Here is a 12,611-nt window from a genome sequence, read left to right on the forward strand (position 1 = left end):
TTGCCACAACAGTCAGGAAATCCTTCTATGTGGCACACCTCATCACTAAGGGCTTTTCATCCAGAAAAAAGGAGGTCATTGTCCCACTGTACACATCCCTCATAAGACCCATTATAGAGTATAGTGGTATGTACACCTCACAAGACATCTGCAACAGCTGGTAAGGCCACAGAAATACCTCACTAAAAGAATCACAGGCCTAAAGCAGATGCCATATGCGGACCGTCTAAAAAAATGCCAGCTATACTCTGTGGCATATCGTCTACTTAGAGGCGATCTCTGCTTAACATACAAGGCCACGTCAAACCCTGAGCTGTTGGACATGCTCCACTTAAAAAATCCCAATCCCTCAGAGCCACACGCTCCAGGAATCTAAACCTTGTCATCACAATGAACAAAACATGCTGGAGGAATAAGGTTCCTGACCCAGAGACTCCCCATACATGTCACGCAGAGCGCCTCATTGGCCCTCTTCAAAAGGAACCTTGATGATTGCATGGGAGATAGGAAATTCACCCCGGGGATCATGTTAGGTGCCCTGCTAGACAGGGGCCCAGAGAAGTAAATATTGTGGGAAGAAATATCCAGGGAATTGGGAATTGTTATGGCTAGGCTTGCATAGGCCCTAGGGCCGATAGCCTAGTACCAACCTATGAACCTATTATATAATAAATTGAATAAATCTGCAGCAAATACCCCTTTCAGAACTTACCACTGTATATCACTTTAAAGCCTAAATTGGATAAAACTACCCTATCAACTAACATTTTCATCTGTCTGCTTGTCCAGCACTAAATACTGTTCTACACAACAATGTTCCAACTAGGTCATTATGATCCAATGACCAAAAACTTCTCACTGTCCACAAATCTATCAAATCTGCTGGCATAGTCTGCACTCATACCATGTTGCTAAAGCCTGGAACTCCTTACCTGTATCTATCAGGTCAATAAAAGTCTGTCTCAAGTCTTGCTCAACTCCAGTATAAACTATATCCCTAAATACAAACAAATGCCTATTCATACCTTACATCTCCTTACTCCAGCTTTTTCACTCAATGACTTCCTTACTTCAATAAATTTCTCTCCTCTAATTCTTTATCTAAATATACCACAACCATGTTTTTTTTCCTCTCACTTCATATTGCAATTCCGGTTTGTATTATACTTTTAATTTCTCTAAACTGGCTAAAATTTCTCTAAATATTAAATCACTGGCTTATAAGTTGTATCTATTTTTAAACAATGTTGTCACATCATGTCTAATTTGGTACAAATATTTAAACCATAAATGTTTTTGTATTATTTTTGAAGCTTGTAAAATTATTGCTCTTAAAATGTTATTGTAATACTTAGAACTTTTCACCCCGAGCCTCCACTAAAAACGGATACCTACCCAGTCAGACTTTCCCAGTAATCAAATGTCAATAAATAGATAAATATTCCCATTTGAACCTGGTGCTAGCAACATGCAGTCTGTTAAAGCCCAGAGTCATATCACAAGGTAGTCTGGCAAAAAAAAAAAAAATAATTCTCCTTCACCTGCTGCACGCCTAGGAAAGAAATGTCATCTGATTGAGGTTAGAACCACTTGACATCACTGACAATGCCACCATAGGTATGATGATCTGAAGAAGCAGAAGGGAGACCAGCTGACCTGGTGGGTTTCAGAGGTACAGGAAAGAAGGCCAGAGGTCTATAGTAAGTGTGTTTTGTATTCTATATTAAACTACTTATTAATGAAAAGGGGATGCATAATCCAGGAAAATGAATGGACTAAGTCTAAGCAATACACCAAGAAAGGAAAATGTGCAGCACCAATATTTTCTTCATTTAATCAGATTTACTCCTAACAGTCCATATACAGGTACAGCACACAAGGGTTTTGCTATACAGCTTCTTTGGTGTTGTAACCAAATAATCCATCACACCACATTTAAATAAAATAATAAGTCACCTGATAAATGACATTAATACACAAGTTAAAGTGACTTGGTATATTATCAGTACAGTGTGAATAAAATTCTGCATTAATCCAAAAATCACATCAATAATTATGCATTATTCAAAATAATTAAAATCAAAAATCTGTATTACATATATCTATCTATATAAATTAAACAGAAACGTACCAAAAATTTCAATTTGCAAAAAATTAATAAAAGAATGCCCAGTTTACAATACAATATCACCATCTAGTGGAAAATACAAAATTACTTTCAAATTTCCAAATACAGCCCTAGAAAAACAACTATGGGAAATATGGATAAAGAATAAATTAGTACTTCTGTGAATAACAAAACAACAAGCTATATACAAAAAGTTTCATTAAGGCTTGTAATGCACAGCTAAATGAACCCTTCATAATCTTTCTTTTTTAGTAAGCAAAATACATTTTTGTGTACAGTTAAATTGCCAAAAATATGATCTATTCCTATAAAAGAAAAGTTTGCATTGGTATGTGAAAGTATGTTCCATATTTGAAACTATATTTATTGGCCCATGATAACTAATAATAAGAAGAAAGTTTTTGAGATCAGTCAAAGCCCTGGAAAGACTTATCATGGAATTAATCAATAAGGACATAGGGAACTTTCAAATACTGGACTTATCTCAGTTTAGATTTGTCAAGGCAGGTTATGCTAACTCATCCTGTTGAATTTTTTGAAAAGGTCACCTCGACCTGGCCAAAGCTTTTGACAGAATTCCTCACTCAGGCATAGCTGAAATCAAACTGGGAATAAACCCATGTCACCTGCTGGATTGCCAAATGGCTCACAGATAGTATGCAGATATAATCAAAATAGGGTAAGTTACCTCCACGATGAGACCAGTCAGCAGTGGCGTCCCCCAGGGTTCTGTGCTGAGACATCTCCCATTTGGCATCTACTTTTCTGAAATAAAAGTCAATACCAAAGGGCTCTGGCCGATTAAGTTTGCAGATGACTGTAAGCTCGGAGCAGTCATCGAATCCCCAAATGACTTAGCCATCCTGCAGGAAGGTTTGTCTCAAATAAATAACCGGTGATTTCATGATCTGAAATTAAATGCCAAAAATGCATTATTCTATCCTTCAGGAAGCCATCTTCCCCAGAGAACTACCACATTGACAATATACCCCCTGAAAGTTGCGTTATTCTCTTTAGGGGTAATATTTAAATATCAACCATGGGATGAGAGTAAGGGCAGTCTATAACCAAATGGAATAGGTTATTTTGAACACAAAAAGGTTAACTGGCTAAGCTTAAAATGGCCTACAAGAGCAACTAGCCTAGTACTTACCAATGAACCTATGAACCTATTTGATTACATGTATTACTCCCTGGATAATATATATGGCAATATGTGGGTGTGGTACCTTTTACCTAGGGCAGACAATCCCGTTCCTTGAAAGAAAGGATAACCCTTTGTTCAAGTGATATTAATTGCCATAGATCCAAAAGTGTTTTATTTAAACATATAATTTCACATGTCAGTGCAAGCTTTTCTTTTATAAGAATAGATCATATAACTGGTGTTGCAGTTGCTTTTTAGCAAGTTTATTTGCACAGCAAAGATGGATGTTTCTGTGTAATGTATACAAACATTAAATTATTTTTGCTGCCTTATCCATAACTAAATGAAGCAGAATATAATTTCCTAGCCATGTGATCAGTAGATGTTGAAAAGATTACCTGGTCAAGTATTTTTGAGAAGACCAAGAATAAGCCAGAGCCTGCAGAAGTTTTTGAAAGGAGAGCTTGGAAAATATTGCAGTAGGAGAGAGAGAGACCAAATCAGAAGCCAATCTAATTAAATGTAGTATCCAATAAGCTCCCTGAAGAATTTTGCCATCAGACAAAAGATGTTTGCTTTGCAGCCGATTACTTTAGACATAGAAAATTATGATCTCCAAAGTGTATATTTTGAAAGCTTGTTTTTTTTTAAGTAAGAATGCACTTTTCCTTAAAAAATCAGAAGAATTCTATTACAGAATGACAGAAGAGATTTTGCAGTTTAGAAAGGAATTAGTTCACTCACCTAACAATTGCTGTGCAGGGAGATAGAAATTATTTATTTTCAAGACTGGGTAGATGAGGAAACATTTTCTGCCACATGTAGCATTGGAGAGAAGTGAACTGCCTCTTCTCAAAAGCAACAACCAACCAGGTAAGGACAAAGACCAACACAGGCTAAAATCCACAGCCTCTTTTGAGTTCACCTCATCAGCTCAGTACTACACTCTCATATCCACTACCTTAGCTGTATTCCATTTAGGGACAACGAATAAAGAGCATATGATTCCAGTAGACAAAAATGGTGCGAGTTACAGAGGGACAAAGGTGAGTTTATGGCAGAGGCCATTAACAGGAATATAACTAGAGTATCAAAACTTTGTAGGAAACAATGAAGGGGTAGACCTAATTCTTCCCTTAGGGAATGTACTAGGGAAGAAATAAAGACATCATAGGAGAAGCTCAGACAAATAATGGAATAATTGGATAACTTAAAAGCAGTGTTCCAAAGTTTCTTGAACCATTCACACCAAGTGCCTCATAGTTTTCCTTCTCAGCTTATAGTAGCTAGTAACAGAACCACTGCTAGGTACAGTGTACTCAATAGCCAGTGACTTGGGTATTTTGTAACCATTAAATCTACCAAAACAAATTAATCTTAAGTGTTTGAACACAAAACTGCATGCATGCTAAAAGCAAATGAAAGAACAGTACTGAAATGGGTCTTTCCTAATGTTTCTAAAACTTCAACTGCAGTAAACTGACATGTCAAAACAAAACTGCCTTATTGTAATAAGCAGAGAAAAGCAAGGGAGTGCAGCTAGATTAACTTTGGCATACATGTGAAAAAAGCTGAGATCACACAACGTTGATAGATCTGAGAACTGAACTTTCAGTTTTGTCCAAAAGTTTCTAGGATAAGCTGAGCAGAGCTGCAAAAGATTCAAGGGGACTTAAAATCTTACTTGATGGCCAACTGTTTATAAGCTATACAGGAAGGGAACAACCAGACTTATGTAAAGTGTGACTAAATAGGCAGGAAAAATGGAGATGAGCCATTTCATATTAACAGTAAAATGGGAAAATAATTTTCATTGGCAAATATATATTCAAAAGCTCCATTTACTATGGAACAGCAAGAGTCCTATGGCATGGGTCTCCAAAAACATGATGTAGTGAAATCTCTGATAAATGCTACAGGACTGAATTTGTTGAACAAGGAAATAAACCTGTTAAAAAGCTATATGGAGCCTCACACAATGGTGCTGGTAAGTACCCCCCCCCCCACCACCACCACCACCATGAAGCTGCGTAGCCCATGGGGCATGTCGTTCAAGATACAGGCACAGGGATACTTCTCATTACAAGTGGCTTTGATCAGGAATATGGGAGAAGCTTCCATTTACATGCAACTCCACATGGAATGATGTCAGGGTATTTCATACTCGAGATATACCTAGCAGAACCTGAAGAATCTGCAGTAATTCCAAATAAATTAAAATGATTCTCTGTGAAGACCAATATAAAGAGACATCAAGAAATATGTGAATACAAAAGGACAACTTCTGTGAAAACAAAAATAAACCAATAAAAACTAAAAACAGATCACAGTGTTTGAGCAGCAAATAAATTACTTCAACAGTACATATGAAACAGAAATTGTCTTCTGAATAGACTCATTGTAATCCAAGAGTGAATCTTAAATAGAGTCCAGTGTAGTAGCCACAAAAAGACAACTGTTGTTACATTCCCATGCAAATGGAATATGTTATAAATCTACAGCCATGAAAGAAACTCCACCAATGAAAGATCCAAAGTACATTAAAACAGAACTTTATTAACACCAAAGAATAAAATAAAGCATGAGAGCAGGTCTAGCACTTTCCTCCTAACAAGACATTTGGACTTCTTCAGAACATCAAGAAATACCTGATCAACCTGAAGTGATTGCCTTTAAGAAGCATCTAACAGTCAAGAGTCCCCAATAGACAACACCTTGCTTGCATATCAGGAGCAGATTTGTAACCCAACAGGACAACCCATTACTATAGATGCTCATTCTGAGGTAGGCACAATAAAAGAAGAGTCCTTCTGTTACCTAGAACTAGCTTCTGATTTGCAAACTCTGCTACTAATGGGTATTAGATCATTGCCTAGTGCAATAATTATGACACGAGAAGTGTGATCCATTGGGGAAAAAGGAAGTATATTCATGTGAGGTTACTAATGCTCAGCTTGAGCTCTCTCATACAGACGTTAAACTAGAACATGTGAAAAATGCACAGTGTCTATTGTCAAAGTTGTTTCTGCTATGGCTGAGGAGAAGGGAGAACTTGGTAACAACCTGTTTTCCCAGATTTAGAGAATCAAATTGAGTAGGCTTCTCAGACATGCAAATGTGATACAAAAAATGTGAAGAAGTAGTGTACAAAATGTATGGTTAGTCTAAAGATTTGTCTTCAAGAGATGCCCATAAATCAGAGTAAATGATGAACACATTATCAGAGTTCCAACTGGTGCCGGTAAACATCTAACGCATACATGCAAGGATACAATCTCACTGGTATCCTGTGAACAGATCCAAAATATTTTGATAGACATGCAAACTCTTTATACAGGTTTCCTTTCTGACCTGCTGTAATGTCAACAGGTAAGTGGAGACTTAATAGAGATTACAGAAAACTAATTCAACAAGGTGCACTTATTTTGCTGACCCATTACATGGTTAAACCAGCAAAGAATTAGTGTTGAAGAAGCAACATAGTTCAGAATCATGGGTAATTCAAATGGATCCTAGATTGTCATTCTAGATGCTTGAGACTAGTACAAGGTATTTGTCATTCTTGGTAGAAAACAGTACACATACCAGGTTTCACTTAGGATATCTAACCTCACCTGCAGATTTACAAGTCATTATGTGATGCTGAAAGCTGAGGAAATCTGAATCACACAGATGGTATACTGATAAAAACCTGACAACATTAACCTGTTATTTAAACCAACAAAAATTGCTGATCTCAAACTGCCCTTTACTAAAAAGCAACGATTTGGAAAATGGCTTCCAAATGAAATCTAGAGGCTCACATTGCCGAGTCTCATGATACTGAAAAGAGACCAAAAAAAAAAAAAAAAAGGAAATATTGAACACTGCTGTTCTCTGCTAATCTTTTTTTTTTTTGTAAGGGGGCAAACCCTCCTATACCCTACACCCCCTGAACTTATACATTCCAACTCCGCAACTGTCATAAGTTAGAGAAATGGCAATCTCAGGTTTAATAAATGTAAATCCAGATTTTCAGACATTCTGTCTTCACATTTCAAGAATTGGTAATGCATGTCCCAAGATTTGAAATGGTTACCTTTGGGAACATTTTAAAATAAAGGGGACATGATTTTTGACATATAGTTTCTTTCTCAAAAATAGATAAACAGTGGCCATTTCACAATCAGTTCTCCAACAAGCCTTAAAGAGCTGCATAGATTCCTGGACTTCAATAATTACTCCAGGCATGTTATTCATGACTTTTACAGAACTAGCATATCCCTCACTAAGTGATAAAAAGACAGAACCCCAAGTCTGGAGGGGAAAAGTAACAAAAAAAGTCATTGAAGCTTTAAGAGATATCCAGAGGAAGGCATACAGATTTTTACTTTCAGACATGGTATGCTGATAGCAGCAGGATTCTGATCATTGAATTATAGCTAAGAAAATGCTTGGTGTAGTATACAAAACATTCTTTAATTGTAAACTTAAAATAGCAACCAAAATGGCTGCTGGAATTCCATGTATAGGTGAATGGCTCTTAAAGGAGAAAGCTCAGAGCAAAACAGCCAACTAAGCCTGCTATTGGAATTTGTGGCAAAATACATGAAAGAGCATAAATGAAGACTACATCCTTTATCTTATTCATGCATATAGCACAGACCTTTCAACTTTTCCCATTTTGAAGGAATGTACCTACTTTCAGGCCTGATTTACCCCTGCACACACTGTACCTATTGTTGGAGGTACATTACTATTTTCAGGCTTGATTTACCCCTTCACACATTTTTCTGAATACTTCTCATCACACATTTTGAAGTAGTATAGTACATAAAAACCACAACACAAAGAACATACTAGTGGCACCAATAATTTAAAGAAAAGGGGCACATATCATACATCTCACTTTTTCAGAAGCACAAATAAATGACCCTGTGTGGTAGAATTTTACAGTACAGTTCATTAATGTCTACAGATTGTGTACTGCCTCTGATAACGTGCTTGTATTTTTCTATCATGTTTTTCACTCTTGTTTTTTTTTTTTTTAATGCATTTCTGAGTAGTATACTACAGTCATTCTTAAAGCAGGCAGGGCTGTGCTCTCTATTTGGTATTAACATGTTATGCTGATTAGATATCCAGCTTTTTGGCTGAAAGTATCTACTTTTCAAGTGCCTTTGTATTTATTTCAATGTATGCAGGTTAAGAGGTTTTTTGTAGCCCCTTTATTGTTTAGTTCCGTTTAACAACCCTAACTTCTTACAATAGCCTAACAGTTTTGGGAGCTTTAAGTAACTTGGCAACCAATAACAAGCAAGATAAAAAAGAGGCAAAGTCCAAGTAGCAAAATTACACTAAGATTGTTAATTTACAAAGATCTGCAATGGAGATATTAATCACTGCTTGTCAACTGTTATTCATATTTTCATATTTGCATCCATATTTTTATAACTAAAAGAGAGACATGTTATTAAGGGGCAGGGTGTGAAATGTTATGGTAGCAGAAAGAAAAATACGGTGTCGATGTTTATGTATAACAGTATATTTAGTCATTAATTTATTTTGAACCAGTGGCCCAATTTCAGTAGAAGCTTAAGGAGAAAAGCTCTAGCTGACAATAATGCATGTACCAACAGTCAAAAGGTTTGGTAGCAATTATGAAGATATGCAGTATTTCTATATGTACATGAATGTGTCCAAAACCAAGTAAATCATAAACTATTTATTTCGTGGCATCAGGAAAAACCAAAGATGATGCTGAAAAAACAGCTGTTGTAAAAACTTGTATTGTAATGTGCACATCTTGAGATATTTTCAGGGTTCATTAGTATAATTGTTATTTATATTGTTAGTTACACAAATAAGCATACTTTTCATATTTTTGCAAATGTCTCAATAAACAAGTACTCAGAAAGGAATTTCTCGCAGCATGTAAAGCTGAAGTCTCATGTGAAAGTTGAAGTCTGAAAAGAAGTACTTTAGCACTACATGCCTGGGTTGTAGTTTCCAATATATGAAAAGTTGTTTATGAAACTTGAAGAGGAAAAATATAATTCTGGGTTTTTGGACATTACCTACTGATATAAAGATGCAAATTATGCAATATTCATTTTTGCATGTTTACAAACATTGTTGCTTGTACATTTTCAGTATTTCCTGTTGCCAAAATATTTACATTTATTTACCTTTTTTATCTTGAGTTTTCAGAAAATAAAATGGAATGTTAATGGTATGTGTTGATTGCTAAGATGGGATATTTTTCAGCTCAAAGACTTGAATGAGTTACCCAACTAGGAGAAATTCTGAAAGATAAACTAAGGAATGACTAACCATCTACAAAGGGAGTAGCTTTCAAAATCTATTAATCTTAGTTGCGAATTTCAGTCAGATAAATATCTACCAGCAAAGAAGATAAAGTATTGTCTGCTAAACTACTGCAAAAAATTTAGAGCTTACCAGACTTTTGTCATTCTTAAGTGCTGAAGCTGTCATTTTTCTTTGCTATACAATGAGACCTAAATAGCATTTAACGTACTTACTTAAACTGCATGCAAAATGTGAAATAAAAAATGAAGATACAGGCCTGCTTTAATATGGCTGCCTTTCTGGGCCTATGCAAAGAGATTATTATATTTATGACCAAACTCTATTTAAGTGAGCCCTAATCTTAGAAAACTGAACTGAAGTCCTACCTACTTAGTTACCTGTGTGATGTTCCTAGATAATGTCCATCTCCCTTATTCCAAACCCTAACTAACTCTCTCCACTCTTATCTAACTGGCATTAATAAAACTACTTCACGATCTCTTAACTATCTGGCTGTCCCCTACCCCTTCTACTACCATCTCTATCTTCCGTATATACTTCTATTGGAACCTCCTGAATGCTCCTTTATAATTTGTAATCATTTTCATCCTATAATTCCTTCAATGTCTCCTACAAAATATATCTAATTACAGCTGATTCCTTTTAAAAATAACTAGAGTCTTATAAGTTTTATATTAAATAATTTGCTGCATTCTTGTTTTAATTGTCATTTTTGATTAACTGTCATATCATTACTATTCTATACATGTACCTTTATTATGAAATCTTGTATAACTGTCTTCTACTCATTCTGTAAACTGGGGGGATTTCCCCCTGGGTCTCCATTAAAAGTGGGACGTGTACCCAATCAGATTTTTTCCAGTAAATAAATGAACAAAAATAAATAAGTAGTATTTATTATTCACAGTGGATGCATTCAGAAGAACACGATAATAAAGGAAATAATCAGTTGCAGGGTTTATAACGGATAAGGAAGGATGTTGTCTGCCTGAATAAGCCAAATGCCTTTCATATTCATCATTATTTTCTCCTACAGAAAGTTTTAACTTTTGATTTGTAATCCGATTTCACGAATTACAAAACTATAATATATATAAAACTGTATATGTATATAGATGGATTACAGCTAGTCTGTTTTAACATTATACTGAAAAGTTTTTTTTTAACTAGAAAGCTTTATTACAATAAAACCAGGATCCTGATTCTTTTGTGAACTGATGATTTTCTTTCACATGCATACTTCAAATTCCCGTCACTTGCAGTTGCGAAATGGAACCAACTGCTAACCGTAAGCATAAGGATCTATATACAGTTTCTGTGTTACAAAGACTTGAGCGAACGTAAACCTAAAATAGCAGGAAAGGACTGTTTAAGCTCTACTGTCCCATGTTATAGTTGTAATTTCAGTAGATATATAAACACATCTAATGAATTTCTACATCCGCATACTTATAAAAAAAAAATTCTTTACAGAGTATGCAACATGTAATACCCAGGATGTGGTCTATTTAGTGAATTGTATAGCCTGCGAGGCATTCTATATTGGAAAAATCAACCAAAAGTCAAAAGAAAATTTCCTCACATCTCTCTGATATTAGAAGTGTGCCAACTAATGCCTTGGCAAAGCGTATAATGATGAATTGTGTGCAGCATAGCTTTAAATTCCGTGTTTTATCACGAGTCGCACTAAGGAATAGAGTTGGTGACCTTGCTAATAAAACAGAGATAGAGGAATATAAACAGATAAATTATTTTTGGGCTGACCACCCACCAGGACTAAATGTCACTAATAGCCTAAAACCACTATTAAAGGAGAAACACTCTTATGTGGCTTAACTTCAAATTGATGCTTTGTTATATGAATTAGTCAAGTTTGATTTTAAGATTATAGGCTTTTATACCATGTGATGAACTGTGTTGTTTTTATGGCTGGCATGCAATATATATTGATGCATTACAGCTCGTCTGTTTTAACACTATACTGAAGAAAAGTTTTTTAACTCGAAAGCTTTGTTTGTTGTTTTATAATAAACTGACATTTTTGGACCATTGTTTCTCTTGCTTCTACAACGTTTTATTTCTCTGGTCCAGTTTTGGCTGTTTATGTAAATTTTTACTTGTGTTTTATTTTACTGGCAGAGCTACTTTCATATCCTTTATACAAGGAGGGATTTGCCTATGTAACCCCCCACACACACACACACACACACTTGATAAAATGAGTATTTGCTGTATGTCGAGGAAAGAAGAGTTTCCCCTCTGCTGACCTCATTAATTTCAAATTTTACACTTTAGTAATGGTTGCAAATGTGTCTGTTGTTCATACTGTATATTACTGTTATAAGTGAATTATATGATAGCCAGTTTTGAATATTTTGCAGTATAACAGACTTATTAAAATGCTGTATGCATCTGTTTGCTCACAGGAAGCAAAATGGCCAAGCTCATTCAAGCTCCTCCAAAATTCTTGCCACAGGAATGGCGCCTTGCTAATCAAACCAGATATGATTCTTCAGAAGTTCAGAGGATAAATTCAGAAAGGGTCACAGCAGAAAGTCAGCGATTAGTGGATGAAATTGAAAAAAGAACACAAAAGACTCAAAAAGATGTCAACAAAAAACTTGGTAATTACAGACAATGAAAATCTGACACTACAATATTTAAACATGAATTTGCAAAATGGCTTAGACTGATTGCACACATGCCCTTCTCTAGAAAATGCTTATTGCCTGTCACTCCATTTTGTACTATAAAGAATCATTGTTGACAATACATTAGATTACATGATTGGCAAGGGAATGTGCATCACTGGCTCCATAATTTGTGGAAGCAAACCCTGTTTTAACAATGTTACATACACACAAATATAAGCCACGATGGTGCAGCGGTAAAATTGTCGCCTCACAGCAAGAGGTTCTCCCATTCGATTCTCAGCTGGAGCGCCTTCTGTATGGAGTTTGCATGTCCTTCCAATGGTCGAGTGGTGTTCAAAAGACATGCGTGAATGGGCATGCCTTCGTTGAAGGT

The 12,611-nt window shown here is 35.6% G+C and overlaps 1 protein-coding gene across 1 annotated transcript in view; it reads left to right on the forward strand.

The window, feature by feature from the left end:
• Positions 1-12,611, forward strand: part of TEKT1 (tektin 1) — a 154,181-nt gene that overhangs the window by 36,824 nt on the left and 104,746 nt on the right. Inside the window, exon 2 of the mRNA XM_044054243.1 lies at positions 12,011-12,208. Coding sequence (XP_043910178.1) covers positions 12,019-12,208 — 190 coding nt within the window. The 5' untranslated portion in view covers positions 12,011-12,018. The remainder of the gene's footprint in view (positions 1-12,010; positions 12,209-12,611) is intronic.

This window comes from Protopterus annectens, chromosome 13.part0, assembly GCF_019279795.1.
Source record: "Protopterus annectens isolate FY-2018-M chromosome 13.part0, PAN1.0, whole genome shotgun sequence".
NCBI classification, from domain to species: domain Eukaryota; kingdom Metazoa; phylum Chordata; order Ceratodontiformes; family Protopteridae; genus Protopterus; species Protopterus annectens.